Source organism: Balearica regulorum, chromosome 3 (genome assembly GCF_011004875.1).
Source record: "Balearica regulorum gibbericeps isolate bBalReg1 chromosome 3, bBalReg1.pri, whole genome shotgun sequence".
Lineage (NCBI taxonomy): Eukaryota > Metazoa > Chordata > Aves > Gruiformes > Gruidae > Balearica > Balearica regulorum.
In genome coordinates, this window is record NC_046186.1 from 109,702,949 (window position 1) to 109,728,791 (window position 25,843).

Below are 25,843 nucleotides of genomic sequence, written 5' to 3' on the forward strand. Positions count from 1 at the left end.
TGACAAGAAGGCATTTCGGTCTTTCAGCGTTTTCGACTGATAGGGAAAAGGGAAAGGCAGATATACGTTCTGCTGCTTGCTCAAAATAGACCTCAAAGAAGTTAAACAGTATTACTCATAATTTAGACTGGGGATGTGGTTGTTTTCATGCTGTTTCTGTTGGAAAGTATGGAACAAAATGAATTATCTGCAGAGCTTGAAATTAAGCACGATTCCAAAATTATCTCACGCTGACAGTTGAATACAGCTACAACTCTGCGGTAAGTGACGCTTGCACAGAGGCCTCCTTCTGCAAACAGAGGTGGGCAGAGGTAGGAATAGGGAGGGAGAGCGGCACCCATACAAGTGAAGTGTTTCCCTCTGCTTAAGGACACGCGCGAGCCTTTTAGAAACATCAATGACCCATCAAGAACTATCTTTGGGACTTAAATACTGGCACAACTAAAGCCAACGGGAGTTTTCTCACCAACGTCAGTGGGGCCAAGGTCTATTTTGGGACTCAAGCAGTATCAAGGTCTACTTAATCTTACAGGAAAGTGAGGATTTTCACCTGAAAAAACCCACCCTCTTGCTCAGGAGGTCACAATAATTCAAGTCTAGTTAAGACTGATGATAAACATAAAGGTACACAAGAGGAAAGCTGTGTAGCTCCATATCTGTGGCATTTGCTTGATGGTTTTGGGGAGCCCTGAAGTGCAGTTCTCAGAATTATGTATGTCAAGTGTATCACAGAAATTTATTCCTTATCTTATATGGGTGTGTACTATTTTCAGGCATCCTCCTCTATGTTTTCTATGCATTTTTATTTATATTAATGGCCATTACTAAGACAATTGCAGGATTAATGCTTCTGCAGCTTGAACTCTTCTAATCAAAGATTTGAACATGCAGAACTTTGCCTGTGCCTTAACAATATATCTTGCCCAAAGGAAGAGAAGAAATATTTGCTTATTTCCTGGGTTTTCTGCTTTCAATTATACTAAGAACTGATTGAAAAATTTATGTCAAGATCTTCTTCAGTGAAAATAAATCAAGCTTTTTCTGATATGCATTTTTTAGAAAAAAAAAAAGGTGCTTTTACAGGAAAAAAACCACCTGCTTTCACACAAAATTTTACACAATTTTTTTTTTTTTTTTTTTCTGCTGGCACTGGAATTTTCCATAGAAAAAAAATTTAATTCTCTGGACAGTTGTACTGCCACTGAAAAAAATGAGCACGGTAGAGATATTTCCCTGCTTTTTTTTTTTTTTTTTCTCTGTGATGTGGCCACATCTTCACCAAAACCAGCTCTGAGATCAGCAAATATTCCCATGCAGGCCAGAGAACTGTCACCAGGGGGCAACAAATTTCCACTGCCACCAGCCTGGTTTGGATTTCAACCGGTGAAAGAAGAGTAAAAGGCTGTTATCCATCCCCTGGGCCATCCAGGGACACACTCATAGCGTACACAATTAAAGGAAGAGCGGTCTGTAAAGTACAAGTTATAATGCTTTGTAGAAGGGAGACCTAAAGAGAGCTGAGACCTTTTGGGCCACTTTATCATCAATGCCTACAAAATTACAACCCAAAACGCTACCGTGAAGCTAATAAGCGAACACGAGGGGAATCACGTCTTGAAAGGGTTTTTTGGAGCAGGAGAACATTCAAAGGGAGCTTTTAAAAAGTGAAAAGCAGACATTAAAACTTACAGTAAAACTTTCTGGAAAGAGTGCACCTTGTGGACAGCAGGTAAAAACCGAAGGCCAGTATTTGATATTAACCTAAGGAGTACAGAACAGATAGAGATTATTTGGTCTGCACCAGGAACGAAGTAATAATTAACAAAGAAAGAACATGGGACTTAAAATGGCAGCAACAAAAAGCAGAGTTTATTCACAAACATGGGGTTTGCCCATAAGAAATTTGACATTGTAATGTAAAAAGGTTTTTCTCCAAAGGACAAGCTGAATTCTGCCCCACTGAAGTCAAGGGAGAAGCCCTGCCTTGGATAATTACACAGTCCTTCCTGATGATCTCACAAAACCGTCAGTATTAATTTCCCAACCATATTCTAAGAAATCAACTGCACTGACACAGGATAATTATTCTCATAGTAGCTCTTTTAAGACAAAAGGATCAACTCACCACAATTTTAACCTTCTACTCTAATAGAGGATACATTAATTTCACTGGAAATAACATTATTTCATGAAAGTAAGAGAGAATTACAACATTTTATTCCCCAGCACATCCAATAGCAAGGGACTGAACGCATGGGAACGTCTCAGCAGTTTGTGTGACTGGAAATGGGCCTGAGCCTCCATATTTATCTACCTCCACCCTCCCACCATGTTGAGCATCACTGGCCTCTCTGTTGTGGTTCTTGTCCATGATTTTGAAGGAAAACCTTGTGCCCACAGCCAGCGAGGAAACATGGTCACAGGTATCCACAGAGCTGTACCACCTCTAATTTAAGAAAATTTTGCTATCCAGAGCAGTAGGAAGGGCAGGTCAAACGTGATATTGCCATGCAACAGGAGGTGGCTGGTGGCTGCTGATGGCTGGAAGGGGAGGGCTGAGCACAGGAGGGACCGGGCTGGGCTCTGACCAGCTGGGAGCTTTTCCCAGCCACTAAAATGTCTCGTTTTGACTCCACCAAACAAAGAGAAAATTTGGGTTCTTCAAAGTTTAGTTATATCTTTGCATTTTTGATACGTGAGATGGTAGAGAAGGTAACCTTTCACTGAGAATATTGGTTCTCTAAGGAATGTATTAGTAGTATATGCAAGGTATTTTTTTGATCCTGGCACTTAAACAGAACAATATTCTTTCATTACTGGATTTTATTTTTTTTTTCCAGATTCATTCCTGAATAGTTGAATGGTGATGAAAAGGACTGGTTGCGACTGGAAAAAAGTAACAGCATTCATTTGATGTTTATTATGAACCTAGATTATTTCAGGAGAGTTGCAACCTCTCAGGTTTCATAATGTGAACGGAAACCGAACACCTCCATGTCACAACCAAATCCTACATTTGGGCACTCAAGGTGACACATAGGTCCATAACATAGTCATTCACTTGCATGCGTACTGCTCTGAGATTCCTGAGGTGGTATCTGGATATCCTCAGATGTTGAAAAAACAACTTGTTATCTGTCTCATAATAAAAATCAATGCATTATATGCAGGAAAAAAATAAAGCAGTATAGTGAATATTCAAGGAGCCAGTTTGGGAAAGTTGCTAAATGTCATGACTTTTTTGTCTCAGGAGTCAGAGTGGTCTGACATTGCATTAGCTTAAAAATAACAGCTGTCACATGTGACCAAGAAAGCTCTACAAAAATGCCTTTGAAAAACTATTACATATAGTTAAATAGAAAGCATGATTAATGAAGCACATGGATTTCACAAGGTCCTTATTATCTAAAGTACTTCTGCACTTATACTTTGTAAAAGGAATTAGCTGAAAAAAGTAGAAGCAATAGAAGAAGAACCTGTAGCTCCCAATTTACAGTATTTTAAAGTACACTCCCTAAATTACTGGAGATGTACAGGGTTTTAGTTGAAAGCTGCCCTTAATTTTAAATGAGTCATACACTAAAAATTCATGCAATTCTTTTTACGAGCCCTTTGTTAAATACGAATTATGGCATGCATTTCCTTTAGTAGGTAAATGAAGAAGCAAACTGCTGCCAAGTAGTGTGTGGCTCTTGCAGGACAGAGGAGAAGATATGACAAGCTTCTCTTTCTACAGTACTTTCCTGAGAATATCCCAGTTCTCATGTTGTAGTAATGAAAGGTGATGGTATTCTAACATATTCTATTGAAACACTGCTCCCAATGGCAACTTACTACCAAAACATCCAAATGCCACGCAGGTTAGTAGGGTATTCACTGTACATGTGTGAAAAAACACGTTCAAGGCCTTGGGTGATGCCATAGTCCTGACCTTTCCAGTAAACCCAAAGTGTCCAGGGCTCAATTTGTACTAGTGGCAACTGAGCGGCATAAGATAAAGAGGAAAGCATCTTTGACAAATCATTACATATTGAAGTAAATCTACAGGTGGCACAAAGCACTGATTGCACAGAGGCACAGAATGGTGATTAGGAGCAGGAGAGGATGTTCTTTTAATTAATTGCAGAGAAAGAACTAAAAAAAAAATATTTAGCTAGACTGCAGCCTAGATCTTCCCTCTCTTTTTATTCAACCAGAAAATCTCCGGAGGCCTTTAAGTGGATAATCTTGTTAGAATGTAGATAATCCAATTTACTGAATATCTTTCCTGCAGGACAGTTTTGTCAATATATTTACCATATAACGTATACATCCTTAGTAGCCTCACTTTAAACAAGTGTCCTCTTTAATCTGTGTTATAACTGAGTCCCCCCTTGCCATGCATAAACAGCTCGGTAAGAACCTGTTTTTCAGATGGCTGATGGCTGCTTTCCAAAGCATTAATTGTCTTTCTGAAAAGGCTTACTGGAGTCAGCACTTAAGAAAACATAGCACCATGATCAGCAGAGAAAAAATTATCTTTCAGAAACAAATTCCTGGAAGATTCTGGCTGTTTATCTCCAGACATAGCAACACGCCTAGCTCTTCTTTAGGCCAAATTGGTAGGAACTACTCCGACAAAACTGGGAACGCAGTTTACCACATCAACTTAATGTGGGTATTTGCTAAATTGCAAACCCAAGGTAGGCAGAGATAAATACAACATCACTCAGGAAGTATAATTTTTGTGTCCCCTAGTCACGCCGGTTACTTTATACCACATGTGAGTCTGACTCCGCAAGAGATTCCTCTGGCTTGTGTGTGCCAGCCTTGCAGGCTAAGCTGAGCCTGTAATCCCCAACACCCGCTTCTGAGGCGAAGTGTTTAACCATGAGGCTGCCACGCAAAAGGAAGGAGTGGAACATCACTTCTTTTTTATTGAAGAGCCAACTCCATGCAAAGGGTCAGCGATTCTGTGGACTTTTCTGCATCAGCAGCAAATACATGTGTGGGTTTAGGAAGCATGCCAGACACGTGTGTGTCAGGTCCTCCACGAAATAAGACCAGGCAGGTACAAGCAGCTGCAAGACTTTGGAGCTGGGCTCTACTCACCACAATGCAAACTATTTTGCAGATAAAACATGTGCTTTTGAGACCTAAATTTCCTCTCCCCTCCAACAATCCAGCTTTATGCCCTCAAAATTGATCTGATAGGAGTGTTACATTCAGATCTTTCTATTTTAAGCTGAGATTGCTTAATATGGGACGTCGACACATCCAGTGTAAAAAAAGAACCAAAGGACACAGATTACACATGATAACTAATTTTGGAAAGAAAATAGGTTTGAAAAGCCATCACTACGTTATTAAACAGACAATGCCACTGCTCTCCCTAATGAGAGCCAGATAAATAATCTTGTACCCATGAAAAGGTCAATAAGTTACCATTCTAAAGCAGTCTGTCTCTTTGGCATATATCCAAACGACCAATTAACAATTCACTGCTTCTAGAAGACTGGTGAGAAAGTTAAGCTTGCGTTTTTCTAGAAGGTTTAGAGTATTTCAGCATTGCATTTTTCCAGCATTTTTTTCTCCTAAGTGTTTTTGCCATACCAGTAATGATGATCCAGGAGACAAAGGGAGTGGGGTGAGCGGAAAATGTATTTGTACCCACGTTGACAGAGATAAAAGCATATTAATGTTCAACAGCTAGTGGCTGTAACGAGCCCATGAAACTGATGAGAGGACTGACAAGGCTAGCCAGAGCTTCTTGCCTGCCCATAAATAAGATCTAGTGGCTATACAACTATTTTTGAAGGAGCACAGAGACAGCCTTGCAAGCAATATGTTGCGAAGGTCATTAAACTGATGGGCTGTGGTGTCTAGGCTCAGTCTGAGGCATTAACAGTGATTAACTTTTCTCTCTTTTTTTTTTTTAATGAAAACCACCAGTAAATATATATTTTTCTGTGAGATTTTCTGAACTGTGTTTTAACAGTTCTGCCACAGCGCTGTTGTGAAGAATCAGATCGCGCATTGTGTACCCTGCCAGACTGCCACCATGGCCAGAAACTTCAGAAGAACCACAAGCCCAGCAATGGGCAGATACCTGAGTCCCCTTGATTTGGCGTGCTGGTTGCAGCTGGCTTTCGCTATACCTCTTTACACCGAGGCACAGGGGTGCCTGCGCCAGCTGTTCTGACTTGTGGGGCAGACCAGGAAGATCAACAGAGGTCTACAGCAGGGTCTGCAACAGAAGGTTGAGCCAAGGACCTCTCTGAGTACAGGAATCCATCTCCAGCTCTGCTCCTTCAGCGTGGATTATTTGGGAAGCTGGCACGGACCCCAGCTGGGGGGAAGACACGGCACATGGGCAACAGGAGTACATCCCAGTGGGACCAGCATCAGGTTTGCTTTTCCACTCACACACAACCCTATGTACGGTCGGACAGAATCTCCTCATCTGTTTTGTGACAAGATATTTATGAAAGCACTTGCTATTCCTTTCTAACTTCCAGCAGTTAATGGGAGAATTAGGCTGTGATGTACAGGGGTTTGCTAGTTTCCCTTCATGGCCTTAAAATTTTTATCATTTCTCAAATAGCTGTTTATAGTGTTTCTGTCCACACAGCTGCTTAACCTTTTTCTGAATTATTTTACACGCTAACCCACATGTTTACAACCTTTTGTTTCTGCATTGTGTAACACCGCCCCCAAACCCCCAGAACAACAAAAAAAACCAGAACTGGACACAAAACCCATCAGTCCATTAACTCCCCTCAGCATCTTGCCTTATATTTTCACTAATTGACCCTTCCTTGTATGTCACAGGAAGGTGAATACCAGGACTGGGTTACCTTTACCAGCTGCCATTTTGCAGCATTCTGTCAAGGTTTCTGCTTTCTTATTAAATTAACAGTCCTATTCTTTCAAAGAGTAAAGGTCTCTGCCTTTTCAAGGGTGGGTTTCTAAAAGGGCAAGCATCAGTGAGTGAAACAAGGGGATAGAGAAAATGGCAGCCTTTCCTACAGATACGTGCCAAGAGAGAGCACAAAGGTATGATTGTACATAGAGTGACTTGAGCATGATGTAACTAGGTATCACATCCAGCTCACTGCTCCATGGAAGGCTCCTACAGGGACTTTGGGTCCTGCTCCTGATCCCTATGGCATGAATTGATGTAGCTCTGAAGCCAAAGGTGTTGCACTGATTTATACACCCAACACAGCTATCTCCAATCTTGTCATTAGCACGAAAGATACATTCATCTGTTCAGATGCTCAGAGCCATGAAGCCTGCAGCTTTTATAGTATTTTTAGTCATACAAGAGGCTTGGTGTTGGGGGTTTTTTTTGCCTCCTAAAATGAAGGCACAGAGAGGATGCAACATAAATCCATTAGTGGAGTAAACATCAAAGATGGATTTTATCAATATAAATTAGAGAAAAGCTTTGGCACAAGAGTGAATGTGAATTAAGTGGCCATGAATAAAATTAGAGGAAATTTTCTAGTCACCATATCATTGAGTTTCTGGAAAAGCCTCCCCTGGAAAAAAGAGAGAAAGCAGGGAATAGTGGAGAGCATCAAGAATGTTAATAAAGCGCTTAAGTAATGGTATACATGGAGTAGAGCCAGTAAGAAATAGGCTGGAGAGTCTCTTCCAGTCCTGTATACGCACAAGAGAGAAAAACTTTAAAAAATACCCAAAATAAATTTTACTCTGATTTCAGCTAATGAGTAGAACTTGCTAATGAGGAATGGGGAATGGTTAGTTAGACAAGCAATTCTCTATATATTTAATCTGTTGCTTCTACAGGTCATAGTAGAGCTGCTGCAGCTGAATTTTTATACAGGTAGCATATCTGAATGTTTGAGTCAACATATACGGGAGTGTGCAATGACAAATGTTCAAAAGAGGAGCATCCACCAATGTTAAGAGAAAAAATTCCACTACTTCAGATATTTTACCTTTTCCTCATGACCTATAATTTGTGTGTACCACATTTCAAAAATCACTGAAATTAGTGTGTTCATTACTGTGTTCACATTTCTTCAATTTTGTATGGGATAAATGTGCTCTCATTCTTTCTATCCACCTATACACCTGACAACTGTACTACCCATAGCAGCTTGTTCTGGAGATTTTACATGTGACAAACAAATGCTGTGTATTCATTCATAGGTAGCCAGAATTACTCAAAGACAGTAACTGCTGAATGACTCAGGCTTGAAACCAAAGGCAAAAGGATGTTTCCTCATGACAACGCAAATTTAAAGCTTGATTTAAATCTGCCAGGAGATAATTGATTTAATACTGCCAGGAGAAAAAAATCCGTGTTTCAGTTATGCACATACAAAAGTTAAAGGATATCAAGGTGCCTGGTTAATATGATAAAGCAGATATTGGTAAAAATACTGGGGAGAACGACAATCCTACGGCAACTCTAACCACATATTCCTGTTCAATGAGGGTTTAAATTATAATGGTTTGTGTAGTGCTAAATACACCTTATATCCAAAGGCCAAACCTTAAATCTCAAATCTTAATGTTCAGATTCAAACCAATGCCTTTTGTCTTTTTTTGAGCCCAGAACCTGTCAGATGCTAGTGATTTTCAGATATCTTAAACACTCATTAGCTTACTGGAGCTATGCTTATTAGACCACTGACCTGATCATCCCATCTATAAGAAATATCTAACTAGACAATTAAGCACTTACTCTTATGTACTCAAGTGTAGAAATCATGATCAGGGTTTTTGAATGAGTAAGGCTTCTTGTGTAAGTAAGGAAAACAAGGTTAGGTGTATGTGCTCAGGTGGATGGACATATAAAAGTTAAGCTAATATCCTGCTGGATGTATATGCCATTGTTCAGCAAAGAGCACTGTGGGAGCTTATTTAGCTACAGCAATTAAAGTAATTGCTGTTAAACAGAGTTCATTGGACTTCATTGGGGGTTTAATGCAGAGGAGAGATTATTAGTCATGTTAAGATCATGTGCTAAAAGCTATGAAAATCTTTTCGGGTAACAGTTTATTTTAAGGATGGATTCAATTATCACTGAATTGTGATGGCAACCCCATGGGAGCAGATGTGACAACCACAGTTGTGCAAGCAACATTCTTGATGTGGCTGGCTAATGAAATAAAGTTATAGCATACATCAATACATTGGTATTCTAAGGTTTTAATCATCTCACATGAAGTGTTAATGAAAACCATTGCTATAGCACTGCCATTGCTAAAGAGAATGTGAAGACTTAAGAACACGTGTGCGAAGTATAACAGGAGGCAGAGCCATAGCAAAGACACGTCCCAAAGCTCTCAAGAGGAATTGCAACCTAGACCTGTTTTTATAGACCTAAAAAAAGCCCAGCTCCTTTCTCATACTCAGTTTCAACCTGTTGCTTAGAAAGGCTCAAGGATCTGGTGTGGGGGACTCCTCCATGGAGGATATTCAGCTTTTCTGAGGATTGTGTGCAGTCCTAGGGACGAAAGTGTGGATTGACAATGTGCAACCAGTGAGGGAAGAGGGGGCATTGTCCCGTCTCATCAATGAAAATGCTCAGCATGGGTTGGACAGAAACACATCTGTTTCATTCGAAACGAGTACAGTACTTGCAAAAAGCAAAAGATCTTACAAATATCTGAGGCTCGGAAGGTCTTGGAAGGCATCCTGATCAATGTACACGAGGTTGTTGGCCTTCTCAATTCTTCTGCAAAGAGAAAATGAAACATCAGAGGAAATATATCGATACATTGATCTTAAAATATCTGTGGTTGCCCCAGGATGTCCTGGTACTATACACTGAGATTTTTTTTTTTTTTTTTTTTGACAGCAGAAGATCTGCACAATTTCAAAGAACAGCCTACCACAGACCGGCAGACCCTGCCACTTTTTGATATTGGCAGTGGTTCAAGGATAAGTTTCAGGCTGACTAGGGAAAGAAAGAGACAGTTAGATAAGAAGATGGGAAAGACAAAGGGAGATTTCAAATGTTCCTGTATCGCTATGAATTCTTCAGAGCTTACTTGAACCAAACTGCAAAACCTTTGATACTTGCCTATAATGAATCTTTATAATTGTCTCCTTTGAATTAGATTGCTCATTACTTACATTTCATGTAGTTTGGGAAGATTGGAAAACACATTTTCTTCTATGACCTCCAAGGCATCATTCTGTGAGATCTCTCTGAAAAATAATTTAAAAGTCAAGATATTTCAAGCCATGCTGTCAATGAAAAGGTGAAGCACAGAATGGACTAGTGAAAAATTCACATGGAACTTCTTCCAAGATTATTGATCAGTTTTAAAAACAAGGTGGATATCAGATAAGAAAGCAGACCCCAGAGACACTGATGAGCTGCCACCAAGGCAAGCACCAGCAGTCTGGAACAGACATCTTCTGAGGCTGCAGTTTCTATCCATAATGGCAGTCCTGCACCTTCTGCTGTCACCATTCTCTGCGTATTGCAAGGCAGAGCCCATCCATCATTGGCCACTGGATCTCTGACATCACTAATTACTGATAGAGATTTAATGAAAGCTTTTAACTCAGTGAAGAAGAGAGGGGGTGAAAAGAGACTGAAATAGAGAAGACCACTAAATAGTTCCCAGGAAATATGGCACAACTTCAGCAGTAGGACATGCTGCTGTCTTGACTACAGAGATTAAAATTAATCCACTGGCACACACATCCTTATTAACAGGAGCTGGAGACCACGGATGTAAAGAAGTCTTCCATACCTTGGAGAAAACCCTGTTTGATCTCTACTGTATACTATTAATGCCCACTTACAGCCACTGAACTGTAGAATAAAAATGGCATGTTTTCTGTTATCAACACACCAGAATGCATCTCCTGCTGGTCCACAGCACGTATTTCTTTGCTTCCTTAATCTGTGGGATAGCAAAGAGATGTCTCAGGCTCTAGTGTAATTTAGAGCTCAGGAGTTCTCCCGGTAAATCAAGGGGGAATTACTGCAGTGCAACCTGTCCCGATTACATCCCTTATGCTGCCAGTGACCAGGAAAGTCAAAGTAAAGACAGCTATACCAAAAGATTCCTTACTGCCATGTTTGGAAATGGTGCAAAAATGCTGTTTTCCCAGGCTGAGGTCAGCTGTAGGAAGTAAAATTTATAATACAGATATAATTCAATGATAGTGTGGTGGTCTATTGGATTTTAATGGCAAAGTAACTGTGCACATCTTTGGAATGAAACCTTGGATAAATAGCTTGTAAACTGGCCAGCACTTGTTCCTGGATATCTTGTTCTTTTGGAATTATGATGGGTGAAATTGTTCTTTTGGAATTATGATGGGTGCAAATAGATTCAAAGAGGCCTGAGGTAAAACAATGGATTGTAACAATAGGTGCACAGTAAAAAAAAAAAAAAAAAAAAATCACAAAAATTATTAAATGTAATATAAAAAACATTCTATGTCCGAGTAACAACTGAACCATACCTGACAAATTACCTGCCCATTTAAGACAAACAAAAGCCTTGCAAAAGAACATAAGTTGTTCATCTGACCTTTTCTGCTTTAAAAAAACGCCTCAGTGGTTTGATATTTTTTAGTTTAATAAGAAGCTCTCCCTCCTGTTTCCTCAAGGTTTTTTACAGAAGAAATCCAGCTCTTCTCTGCTCTGGGAGCTCTAAATTGACTGGAGAACAAGAAAATAAAAGTACACGAGGTCTGACAATGGGTGCTCGGTAGGGGTGGTGAGAACTGGGTTTGTTTAGCAGTGCTGAACTACCAGCTCACGTATGAACGTGTTCCTCTCTATTATTCAGGTTTCAGCAGCAACAAAATGCTTTGACTGAGACTGGGATTCCTTCCTACCACACGAGGTACACAGCCATTGCAAGGAATGTTTCAAAGACTTTTTATTATCTTCCTCTTTGCTTTAAAAATAATGCATTATAAGATATACGGTAGAAGCAATCAATCACCCCCTATGCTGTACCTATATGAAAGTACCATTCAGTTGTTTACCTACAGCCTAGAAGATTTAACAACATGGGAGGCATCTCAGACTTTTAAGATTTGGCTTGGTTTTGCTCATGCTCTTTTTGGGTGGTCAGCAGTATATTTGCCATTCCCCACAACCTAAAAATCAGTTGTCTAGAAATAAAAAAAAATCACAGAAAAAGCAGAACATTTAATAGCAACAAATCCATTTAGCCAGAAGAGATTTCATGCCACTAAACAGCTCAGGGAAAAATATTGCAGATTTGTTGGCCTTATACAGGCAAAAAAAGTTTATTAAGAAACCACAGTACAGTAGTGACCTCACCCGACAGATAGGGCTGTCGAGGGTAATAATTTTTTTATGATCCAATCTGCTATCTAACTTTGGAACAACTTGGACGATATACCTCTTTTAATGGAATGCTTAAAACCGAATGTTTCTGCATCAGAGAGTGTTTTGGCTTCCTAAGAGCAGGATGGGTTATGGGCTTTGTTTCGGTTCGGTAAATGGAAGATACGGATCTAATTAAAGCAGGGCATGAGCAGGCCACCACACTTTGGAAGGCTTGGAGAATGCATGGTTAAGGAAGGAATGAAAGAAGAAGAATATAGCAATCTCTGAACTGTTTTTACAACATTAAGTTTTTAAAAGAGTAAGTTTTTAAAAGAATTAAATAACACTTGTATGGGGGAGGGAGGTTTTCAGAGATTTGGAGAATGACTTGGCTTTCATTCTAATATTCCCATTCCTAGGTACAAAGGCAACAGTCATTTTTTTAAACAGGTAATGAAAATACATCCGCTTAAAATTATTTTTGCAGTCTCCCAGCTCAAGCACACAACTGCTGCAGCTGTTGCGGTCATGAGCCTCTCAGAAGAGGTAAAGGGAGCCAAAGGGAAACGTGTCAATGGCAGAAGCAGTAACCCATCTGGTGCTGGGCTTCGTGCTCTCTGTTCAGGGGATTGCGGGGGGTGAGGGAAAAGGACAAGACCCTCTGTCCCCCGCAATGAATTGTGCGTCCTCTGCTACACTGTCTCCAGGAAATCTCCTCTTGGTGACGACCTTACTCATCACGGTTCTTCGCAGATGAATCCCAGTTTACAGCACTAAAGGGTTGTTTTCTGACAGAAGGCCATTGCTATTCTTCTCCTTTGGGGTGTCCACATACCTGTTACAGGTTGTCATTCAGGTAGGAAGGATAACTCAAAAACAAAGCCCATTCAGTTTAGGAGATCACACACTGTGAAGAACAGGCAGCACTAATCTGGATTTTTGTTGCATAATTTGCATGAACAATTTATTCGTACCTGGCAAAAAATTCTCCCCCTGCTTATGGATAATGGAAAGAACAGTATCTGGGATACAGGTATCTATCTCTGGTGTTAAAAGTACAAACCACTGCTGCTCAATCAAACCACCGACTCAGCAGACTGAGATCCTCTGTAGAGCAGAGTAAATAATACCTGCAGCAGCAGCTACAAACAGAAAAAGGAGATTGCTGGCTAGTATTTGTGCAAGTGATTTGTCTTACAGTATAAATACACACAAACAGATGATTGCTTATAATGCATATCTTATTATATGTCATCATGAGAGAAGATGGGACTGTTATTACGTTGTTTGTTTGTAATGAATGATACTATTAGCTCTACTGCTAGCTATCACAGCAAATCCAGACGGCAACTTGAGCGTCATTTCTGATGCATACAAGCCTTTGAATAGATGGTATGCAAAACGATCAGGGGCAATTTCTTAAAAACCCCTGAACCTCCAAACCCCCAGACGACCCCATCCTTGCAAAGTGGTTAGGTGTCTGCTAAGCTTAGTTTCCACTGCAAGCACGGCTCTATTGAAATCAACAGTGATCCTCAAAAACATAAGTTTTTTACTCAAACACAGCCTAAAAGAGGAAAAACCTTTCAGTAAAAATATTTTACAAAGGCACAAAGGATAATTGTTTTTATTTTTCTTCAAAGAGAATGCAAGACTTTAAGGTGTGACAACATCACACAAGTAAGGAATTTCCTCTAATTTGCCACTAACGTAGCAAACTGTAATCGTGATTACCTGCTCACAAGCAACTGACTGCAGTGTAGCATTTCCATGAGTGATAGCCAGAGCCAGTGACAGTAGGAAAAGAGATGGAAAACGAAGAGGAGGAGGAAGGTGCTGCCCAGTGGCAGTACAGTCGTAGCTGGGTTTAACCTGCCTGCAAAGCTGCCCTTAGGCAGGGCTCGGAGTACATCTTCGTGACATTTGTGACAGAGCCCAGCATGAAGCATAGGAAGCATTCCTCTTCAACCCAGCTCCACTCAAAGTGCGACCCATAAAAACCAAGATACATTGAAACGGCATTTAAACTATTCTATTAGCAAGGAATTTATAGTTCATGGCAGTTTCTTTGTAGTCCTCAAGAAAAAGTCTGTTAGGCTAATCAAAGTCTTACAGCAAAAGCAAGACTGTATTAAACTCACAAACTAATGGTCTCGCAGCCAAGTGGTCTCACATTTCAAAATAATGAAAGAATAAAAGACTGGACATTTATATGGCTTTTATGATAAGAATTCCTTTCAGGATCAGAGTGGAGCACACAGACAGGGACAGGGTCATTTTTTCCCCTGCTAGGAAATGTGCCTATTTAAACCAAATGTGTCTGTATGTGTGTATATGTACAGGTACAGAAGTTTAACACAGATGAGTAAGTGGAAACCTGCGTCAATAGAAGAGCAAAGCACACGCATGGCAGAAGACCAGCTTAGGGCAGATCACAGCATCAGTCCTGTACACGGTGCCCAGGGATGTACGCTCTCGAGCACGGAGACTTTGTAATACCAGCAGCAGGAATGACATAGAGCAACCGGTGCCCAACTGGTGAGTTGGCTGCATGACAGCCACAGTAAACGTGGGATTTATGGACTTCTGCGTTTCATCTCCCTGCGGCAGACTAGCAGAGAGGGCTGCCCCGTGTGTCGAGGTTTCTCAGGCACTTGTTTGGTGCGTGCACCTTGCCCACAGACGTGGCACGTGGCGTGAAGGGGGGATCTCCCCCCTGCTCAGCCACACTGCCCTCCTCTGTGGTGCGGGGTGCGACCCGCCCCCTGCAAACTCCCGCAGTTTCTCTTAAATTCCCTTCCAGAGCAGGTACGTACATGGGATAGACCCTTGATCTGCTCACCTTATATTTCCTGTGATACATAATAATTGGGACTTTTGGCCTTTTATCCTCAGCCTTTGAGGCAGTTTTTTGTGCCATAAATTTCCTGTAGATTCCTGTAAACAATTTTTTTTCACTCTATAGGTACCTGCAATTAGCAGCAATACTGGAGGTATCAGGTACTGATTCCGAGGGCAGGTGGCCCCACTGGGATCTCTGCACTGCAACAAATCAATAGCTTCACATTGATTTAAGGGAAAAGGGAAGGAAAAAAAAATGGCTATTTTTTTTAATCTTTTCCCCCCTTTCTTTAAATATAAATAGTCTTTAGACCAATTTGCCAGGTCAGTTTTACTCGGTGGTTTGACTGATGCTACAATTTATGTCAAGCTTAAGAAGGAATTAGCAGTAGTGTGGTGTTGCACAGGCAAACCTGCCCAGCATTTGCTGGGTGAGCACCCCCGGGAACAGTCTGCGATGTGTCTGAACTGACAAATTAAACACCTGGCTACCTCTGTCCCCATGTCATAGATGGAGGAGTTCTTATTTCTTTCAGTCTGATCAGAAACAAGCCAGTCTGAAATCTCCTTTCGAAAACTTCCCTCTAAAGTGACAGCAAAATGCTACTACATTGATTTAAACAGGTTACAAAAGAAAAGCTATTTTTCTTAAAAGTATTAGAGACTTTTGACCTTTTAAAAATAGACAGTTGACACTTTCTCCTGCCACTTCCCTTGTGAACATGAAAAACTTGTCTCCCTACGATGATTTATTGAACACCAGGGAGTTACAGGCTAATATATCTTAGCAGTTATTGACATATCAAAAATGAATTCAAGCACTGACGTCTCTCATCATCTCTTTACTTTGCTGAAGATATACATGCACATTGTACTGATCTGACTAAATAAGTGGGATATCCATTTAACCAACTCAGTATTAACAGTGATTTCACACTTAGAGCAAAATAGTGTATATGTAAATCTTTGAAGGAGATTATCAGGAGGCACCAACACTGTGTCTTCCTGCCTTCTCCAAAGGGCATGACACCATATTCTCAAATAAATCAGTGCAGGCATGGGAAAAATAAAATGCAAATTTCTACAGAGCAGACAGACGCAAAGGGGATTTTATTTCTATCGGTGCTTTAGCACCATGCCAGCAATCCAGATGAAAGTCTGTTGAGAGTTTGGTTGCATCAAATTAATTGTCCATGTAACAGTTTTAAATAGGTCTCTCTAATCTGAAAAAGCGTGCGATTAGTCTGCAGAATTGGAACTGATAACGACCGGATCCAACAGCAGAAGCCACATCATTATAAGAATTGATTTTATAATCAGTACAGTTTGTGGGGAAAGATATCTCCTCATACTCTAGTGCTAAGGGGATGTATTATACTGGTTTTAGTTTATTGCCAGCAAAGCTGAAAATGTGTGAAGCTTTGTAAAATGAAACAAGCAAGGACCGGGTCTTTGGAGGAAAGGGCAGCTTTCTGCAGCAATGCTGGCTCCACACAGGCGGTCCAGAGAGATGGGGTTTGTAACTCGGTGCCCTCCAGCTGCTGGGGCAGATACACCAGCTGCCCCCTGCGTTCGGGCATCACTACATTTTACCTTTGACTATGACAGCTTGTAGGGAAGGCAGAAAATTGTCTCTAAAATAAAGACACCCACCCTCACAATGGCACTTCTGTCTCAGACATGACGGGCTCTTGAGACCACGCTGGCCGACAGAGATGGTTGTTCAGCTGAGGAAGGGACCTCCTTGTTCAGAGATGCTGACACAAGCTTCATGCCCACATCCTTCCATGGAAATGGGCTAGCAGCATTTATTGCCACATATCTTTTATTACCCCTCTCTTGGCTTTGATAACCAGCTAATGATGAATAGTTTTATTAAGATGACCTAGGCAGATGAGGATATTACATTTGGGACAATCACTCAGGAGAGCGGCTGAACGAGGAAAAGGGGAAGATCTTTTCTGGGGAAAATCAATAGGTGGACTGTCTTGGATTGGGAGAACATGTGCCCTCCAGGACCTAGAGACAGCTTTTCCAAACAGACCATCTTGAAGCAGGTGTTCTCAGACACTGTGACAGACAGTTCTGAAATGCTTTAAGGAAGCACACAAGCACAAGAGATGCCTCTGGAGGACAGTTCATTACTAACTCCAGTGCATTACAGAAACGGGAAGATCCAGGATAGCAAGTGCCTCAGATATGCACAATTAAACTTTTTAGCTAAGAGGAAAAATTGTAAAAACGTCCCTCTTACTCCTCAATTCTGGCATTAAAAAGTCTTCCCAGCCTTGTGAGAGGACTCTGAGTATTCACCAGAGCAAATCATGCAGTATGTTACACTCACTTCAGTGAAAATAAATCTCCATGACTTGACCCATCATGGGAAAAATATTAGCATCGTTTAAAGTTAAACACAATTACAAATACAGACATTATCTTGCAGCTGCTAACACCGTCCACTACATCTTTCAAATGTCCTCCTAAAGAGATTTCGGTTTCTCTTATTCAGTGTTGCAGTCTCCTGTGAAATACCTTTTCAGCACAGATACCTCCTTCCGTCTTCTTTTCTATTTGCGTTCATTCTTCCCTTCCATAAAAACTACTTACTATTCTTGTGGGTTGTATCTAACTGAGGCCTTGACCCTACAAACTCTTATCCCTGAGTGTTGGCTCCAGGCTCAGCCAAGACTTTACTGCATAAATAGGTGCATGGTTGGGGCCCTCAGATATAACCTACCTGGGAAAGGGATCTTATTTTATGCTTCCAAAGTTAAAACCAAACCTCTGCCTTGTAGCAAACTGCCAGAGAAAACACAAGCACCAGCAAGAAGCGACTGAGTCGAAAGCTTCACAGAACAAGTGTGCAATGAAGGTTATTTATCTGATTGTGCTAGCATAAGCAGGGAAAAAAAAACAAACCCAAAACATTAAGCCCAAATCTGCAGGTTCCATATTGGAGGATGCGGAGATGACATATTATGAAAACATGGGAATTGCATACAATCCCTAACCCTTTTGCCAAGTGGCTAATGGCAGCAAAGAGGAGCTTGACTCAATGCATCTGGAATCTTAGGTGACAAATAACTGAACAGATCTCCACTATAAAACCCTGGAAAATCACATGTTTCTGCTTGAGTTTGCCTGACACAAATAACCCTCGTCACCTGCAAACACTGTGAGACTGCACACAGATAAGAATGTCTTAATAGTGGAAAGGGAACATGTCATAAAACTTGGGCCAAAAATCGAATATATTAATATATTTCTATTTTTCTTTATGTATACACACAATATTCCAATAAAAGCATTGAAAATAATAGACCCATGGCCACACGAGGGTGCTTACTCACTAATATCAGCAAACAGCAGCCTTTCTCCACATCTAACCCTGTTTACAAAGAAGTTGCTCATGTATGCCACAAAGGGTCTCTGCCACAGCTCCGCTGTGCAACTCATGCTTGTAGAAACGCCTGACAAACAAAGGCTTCCTGCTATTATCTGCTGTTACAGCGCTTTAACAAGAGAGCCCTCCGACCGGACTCAGCCCTTTGCTGGGGAGCCCTCAGTATCGATTTCCCCAGAGAAGTCTCTGTAGAAATGAGACAAAACCCTAGAGAACCCAAAGTGAATTCCTGGCCACTTGGGAATGACCTGTTTCTCCCGTGTAAGAGAACTTTGATCCCCCTGGGAGCCCTTCTCCTCCACACTATTCTGGGTCACGTCTAACTGGGGACATAGGAAGAAGTTGGAGCTGGAGATGATGCAAGAAACCTTATCTGAAGTAGTTCTTCCTTCTTCTTCAAGGAAAAAGTAAGATGAATCTACCTCCCCAGCCACAGCATTTAAAGAAGGAGGCTGAACAAGAAACATGGTTTGAATTAAAAAATGATGTTTTCCTTAGAAGTTGCTGTGTCTATTCCTTTGCTGTACTGCATTGCATATACTTACGATATTTTTCTGTCTGGCTTCCTGTATTGTTGTAAACAAACTGGAACTTACAGTGTTTTCACAGCACATGAGCCTGGCAAACCTTTTTTTGTTTCCAGGAAAACACTTTGAAAAGATTCTACTGATGAGAGGAGAAAAAAAAAATCCTGAAAAGATCCCAAACCACAAAAAATACCATTTGGAAAAGTCATGTTGGTGAAATACACTTAGAAAATGAAAAAAGAAAATGAAATCCATCATTTCTGATTACTGTCATTGCTTTAGTTGAGACTGAAGGAGATTTCAGACTCTGCAGCAGAAGGCATGGAAAACCATTGGTTTTAATATATTTGTATTTACTATAACAGTCTACATTTTAGAGGAGTGCATATTTTCCTGTTATTTTAAATAAGTGTTGTCTCTAGAAAGCACAAAGCTCAATACACAAAAGAACACAGAAGTACATAAACTTGAAGGCAATCCCGTGAGAGCAATTTAGTTTTCAGATTTAAAGAAATGTTTTCTGCACATTAAATACCAAATTAAAAAAATAAAGTGAACTGCTATACTGTTTCTTCCATCAGACTGAAAAGAAAACATATAATTCTTGGATTATTTTGACAGGAAAACAAAGAAACAAATAAAACACTTATTACGGAAGATGATCAGAGCTCTCTCTGAAAGATGTGAAGTTACCCACATCCCTAAGGACTGGACTGGATCCCTGAATGAAAGTGCATTTTTCTTACACGCGGACAGGTACAGCAAAAAGAAAGCAACCAGCAGTACCAGCACACACCTCGTTCTTCTACACAAAGGTAATAGGGCTTCATTGTATTTTTTCTGTGAGTTTGAAGATGGTTCTGCAGGATGGTTCTGGTTAGAGATTCCCCAGGTGAATCCCTTGTGCCCCATGCCCAGCTGGGAGCCTTCCGTGAGGACAGATTAGGCAGCACCTAAGTACCAGGCCTTTTAATTTGTGTTTTCCCTGGGGGCTAATCACTGGGAACATGAAGTGGGTACTTCAAAATGGCAGGTTCAGGACTTGTGTCTATAGTGGCACCTGTTTAACTTGAGGACTGCACAAAGCCCCAAACCAGATGTTTGGTTTCATTGTTAAAGTATTTTTGCCCTGATTTAGTTGATCCTAATCAACTTAAACATACTTCTATCTTTTGGGGCAGTTGTTTGGGGTTTTTTTCTTTTTTTTTTAAGTGACACATACTTCTTAGTAATCAATTTTGTATCTTATTTTCAGTTAAATGAATGCAACTCTGCGAGCATACAAGTCCCAAGAAGGCATAGAGAGAATGCTCCATTTATTTATGAGACCTGTTAAAAGAGATTCTTGCTGCACAGTGGCTGCATTTCTGCTCACTTTTTTCTTTATGTGCTGCTAAAGTCAATTTAAGGATGTTCATCCACTGAAGACTGTGAACTCATGTTCACTTGGCTATGACCTGAACTCAGTACACTCCTGTCTCCCATCCAGTCCCGTGACTCTCCTCAATACATTTTGCCTCATCATTCAAACTGCCCAGAAGGGTAGCAACAGGATGGATGCCTTTATATCCTCCTCCTCCCTAAAGATGTGCAGATGGAGACCTGTTAGGAGAGCAGAGATTTGTGTGTGACATGACTCGTTAGCAAGGTGCCAAAGTAGGAGAAGGAAGACATCCCCCTCCCCCCATTAAACAGGGGAGAATGCCCTCGATTTTCCTTTGGGTCATGTTTAGTTAAAAATAAGGTGAAAAGATTCTATCAGATGTGACTGGCAAAATCTTCCATTTATCCACAGCTGAGGCGCAGCGCAGCCAAACCAACCCAGCCGTCCCATGGTGCCCCACGATGGAGCACGGTCACCCACTGAGACACCAGCTCCACTGCAGAGCCATTTCAAAGTCTGGCCAAAAGAAGCTGCTGCCAAAAGCCAGCTGCAGCAGCCCTACCTTGCAATGAATCACCATCTCCTGAGGGCACGAGCTGAGATCACGGTCTCATGGTATGCAAGCCACCAACCTACCCATGTGAAAATAAACCATTCATCACACGCATGTGGACTGGATATGAACAAGTGACCTAGAGATTTGAGGGGTTCCAAATCCTATTACCCTCTGCCTGAATCATTCTCCTGTCACATGAAGCTTGTTGTGACATATTTTGTCTGGGCTGTGAGGTGGGGGTGGGGGGGGTGGAGAACAACCCGAAGTCTACTTTGTCATTTAGTCCTAAAATTATACATAACTCACTCAACAGACGAATAAAAGAACAAAATGACTACGAAAGAGGAAAATGCGGTAGCAAGGGAAAAACTTTCCTGTTGCATATTGTATCTTCATTTGAATTCCAGAATAAATCTGAATGAATTATATTTTTTAATTTGTTTAACTGTGCTAATAGTCACCATGCACTAGTGGTTTTAGCAGTATTTTCTCTTTGTATGTATGACTCAAGAATTACCATAGCAACTTGCTTCCTAATTAGCCTTCAGTTACTAACAATCAATACGATTAGACAAGGTCAGCACTGGAGTAAGCTCTATAGGTTTTTTGAAAAGGCTACTGAGAGTTAACAATGGCAAGAAGAGGAGGATTGGGGTCCTGGACAATCTTCTGCGAAGAACGGTCGCTGTTCTGCTATTCCTCACTCTCCCATGAACAAAAGGAGCTGCGGCGAATGAGAGCTTTGCCACTCTCCCAGACTGCAGAAAGCTTTTAACCTGCCTACAAATTCACAAAATATGGAGAATAGAAGCATCCTTAGATCTGTGGATAAAAAGACACCTACTCTCACAGTCCTGGGACTCATGTTGATGGCACACCGTCAAAATCAAGAATAAATATGTCATAGATTTTTATCAATGTAGCTACATCTGAAATCAGTCTCCCCGTGTGGGAAGGATCCCTGAAACCTGGAACAGGGTGAGAGTGGCCAGTTCACAGAACGATGCTCCCTGGGATTTAAGCCTGTGCTTAGCTGAGATGCCGTTAGGAAGTCCTCCCTCTAGTGACCTGAGCGATTGCCCATCGCTGACACAGTTTCCCCCTCATTTTTACAGCCTGTTTCAGTTGTTAACATGTTATCTCTTACCCTGAAAGCACAGTGCCTGGCAGCACAGCAGGATGAAAACATAATGTGCTATTCAGAGGGACGCTGGGTCCTGGGAATACAAAACAGGCTCCTCGGTACTGGCAGATGAAGGCTCATGAAAAGCCACTTCACTTGTTAGCATGTTTAAGTCTGCTACCAAGAAACACAGGCGAAAACAAGCTTATTTTTAAATACACAGTGCGCGTTGTCAATTATGCCCAGGCACGCGGCTGTGGCAGATGAACTGCGATCTATTTTCTTGCCTCTGTGAGAACGTGCTGCCCCTTGGCTCTCTCCTCTGTTCCCCGCCGGAGGTTACCTCTCCGCTGCGGCTGTGCCTTCAGCCTCAGCTCATCCCGGCTCGCAGCGCCAGGTCCCCAAACAGGGGGTCGGGCTTGGGGAATGGAGGAGTCAAGACGTGGCCCAGAGTGAAAATGTAATGACAGACAGTCTGGATAAAGCTGTACGATGGCGCTTCAAGCCATGAGCTTTGAGGCAATGTATCACGACCTTCCTCTGTACAGAATGCCCCAAAGAAGAACAAAATTATTTTAAGCTCAAAAAAAGGCATTTTTTTATTAGAATATAAACTATGGTAATTAATTTTAAAGCAGAAAAAATGCAAAGGAAATTGGCTAGATGGAAGAGAACAGAGAAGAGTTTATACCCGCTCTCCCCTGACATCCGGTGCCTTTGGAGAAGGTTTGGAGTTCCTCATGACTTATTTGGAGCGGCAGTACGCTTTGCCCAGGCCTCCTGCGAAACCCCATTCATCACCTCTGGGGCTGCTCCCCGCTCCCCAGCACAGTCTCTGGTATCCGTCTGTAGACCTCCCGACACTTGTAGTACCTCAAAGCTGCTCCCCTCCGAACACGCCCGTAAAGGGACTACCCGATCCCCCTTCCTCCAGGGAGCTCTGCCGCTGCCAGTTTTTCTAATTGGGAACAGAAGTAAGAAACAAGCAAATCCTTTTCACTGTATTGTGCTCACCCCTTCTCACAGCACAGATGGGAAAAGCCAAAATCTTAAAAATCCAGCACAAGAAGTCTTAAAAATATGGGGAAAAAAAGCTGAGAAACTTATCATCATAAAATCTCATTCAAAATAGAAGATAAGATTGACAAAAGGATTAGACATGTCTAATGAGCACCTTCACTTCATAATTAGACTAGAAAGGATAAACATTTCCAGATAAAGATGTAAATCTTTGTGCTCTTGAGCAGACAAGCAAGACAGAAGTAAATGATGCTTCCAAATAACAGACTAGTTTAATTCAGCCCACAAGTGAAATTCTGCATTATTCCTTGTTTTAGTGGAGAAACTTCACAGCACAAAGGCAACACGAAGAGACTAAGAGTTTGTGTTGAACAGCTCGTTATTTATTAGGTGCATTTCTCCTCCTCAGAGGAGAGCACCCTATGAGATGGACAAAATAAATTCTCCATATGGATTAGCTATTCCATAATTGTTCCAGAAACGTTCTCTTGAACGTCCTCCTTCAGCAACTGGCATCAGCAGCTCTCAGGGATGAGGTTCTGAACCAGGAAAGCCACCAGCCTGTCCCTGTTCCCAGCTCCTAATCCTCTGCTGACTGCACTGGAAAATGCACAGACACCAACAGTTTTTCAGCAGTTTGCATTGCTCTCACAATCATTTTTAATTTCCATCTGTGGTGTTGGCTCCCCGAGTATTCAAAATATTTTATGGCTTAGTATCTGTCTTTCATTCTAAATCCTAGTAATTTAAATCTTTTCCAGACTACTTTATGTGTATATATACACATATGCATGTATGCAAATATATAGATACACATATATATGTGCGTGTGTGTATATATATATACACACATACACACATATCTATTCTACTATGCAGTAAGCAGTTTACTCGCAAAAGGTATACCCCTCTTACTTTTTTTTGAAGAATCAAGCACATATCTGGAACTCTTCATCAAAAACATGTTCCTGCTTGAGAAATAATAACAAATATTCATAGTATTTTGTGAGCAAATTGTTCTTGGCTTGGTCACAAACAAACAATGGGCACAACAAATCTCTAGTTTTACACCTGGGATGAATGGGGGCCAGCAGTGTCTTTGATAGAAAAATTAAAATGCAGCTCCCTAGTAAAGATAAAATGCTCAGCTGCCTTTCCACTGAGCAAAGCAGCCATCAAACTAATGATTAAATCCACATCAATCATTTGGCATAATAGAAATAAAGGCCGTGCAGTGTAATGTTGTCAGAGAATCAACATCTCCTGCTTAGAAAATAAATGTCTTGACTTCATCTCAACATTTGTTTTCTGTAAACGCTGAGGTTTGTATCAGCATTTGTATAGCAATGGGAAACAATCCTTCATTGCAACATGCCAATTCCACTAACATTATTTCTGAAATAAACAGAAAAGCTAGATAAAATTAATATGGGAAGGTGCTTCTGAAATCCTCCCGAAACTGGATTACCATTTCCTATCTGGTGCCAGCCTTCCTCCTTCTAAGAAACAACATTTAGTAGCAGTGACAATAAATATTGAAGAAACTCCCATTTAGAGAAAATCAGGCACAATTTCAAGTAGGGCACACCTTTTGCACTCACTCACTGGCACAGTTAGATACACACAAAAGATTAATAGAAAAAAAATCCTATAAAAAACTGTTTTCTCATGAAAAAAGAATTTTCCTTTCTAATTCATATCTTTTTTTTTTTTTTTTTTTTTTTTATAGCAGCCCTTTTTAAAGCAAACCCAGAAACTAGATATATCTGGAAGGAGATGGCACTACCATTCCTCTTGGGATATGCTGTCACCCGAATTCCCACAGGCTCACACCAGCACGGCACCGTGGTGCATCAGGAGCCACGGACCCCCACCAGCCCGTCTGTCAGGCGGAGGAGATGGAGGCGCCACGTGTTTGAGCTGAACAATCAAGTGGGGTGCAACTGCTGTAATTTCGAATGCATGCGGTTCCTCTCAGAATTGCTTTGTTATTTCATTTCACACAAGAATGTAGATTTTTTGTTTGTTTGTTCTTGGTAGAAAGAAGCCCTTTTATAATAATCCTCTTACAATTCTTTAAAAAACCCCATTTGTTGACTTTAATGGTGCTTACTTGTATCATTATTTTTTTTTTAAACTTGTGATTACAATTCTCTTTGTTTTCAAGTCAATACATTTTATTCTGAATTCTTTCCAGAAATTTCAGAGTTAATATGTAATTAAAATACAATTATGATTATTTTTACAAATTATTTGGGGATATTAGAACTGAATATATTTATTTTAACAAGAAAAAGGTAATTATATATGTCAGAGCAATATTCTGAAATATCACATGAGAAGAACTGCCTTTTACCATGTATGAGCAATAAATTACATTTGAAAATGTAAAAGATAATTAGAACCAGCAATTCTGAGTTCTCATTTCATTTTCTAATATGCATACATAAGTTTAATAGATGTATTGCTCAGCCAGCACAAGAATTATTTTATGTTTCTTAGCAAATACGTGGTTTTGTATTTACAAAGTCACCTAGAAGGTCAGTGACTCTACCCTGAAAGTACAAGAATCTCATAATAAACCACAACTTGAAACTTCATTTACTTCACACTGGAAAGAAGAGATGGAACCTGAAGACGTGACACTTTTTTGGGAAAAAATTTTGACTGCGCCAACGGCTATCTTACACGTTACAACACCGG

At 40.8% G+C, this 25,843-nt stretch overlaps 1 protein-coding gene across 1 annotated transcript in view; it reads right to left on the bottom strand.

Moving 5' to 3' along the window:
* The window catches only part of FSHR (follicle stimulating hormone receptor), an 83,183-nt gene that overhangs the window by 16,816 nt on the left and 40,524 nt on the right, over positions 1–25,843 (bottom strand). The window contains exons 3-5 of the mRNA XM_075749471.1: positions 10,096–10,170; positions 9,620–9,694; positions 1,690–1,761 (exon numbers count right to left, since the gene is read on the bottom strand). Of these exons, the coding sequence (XP_075605586.1) occupies positions 1,690–1,761; positions 9,620–9,694; positions 10,096–10,170 (222 nt within the window). The remainder of the gene's footprint in view (positions 1–1,689; positions 1,762–9,619; positions 9,695–10,095; positions 10,171–25,843) is intronic.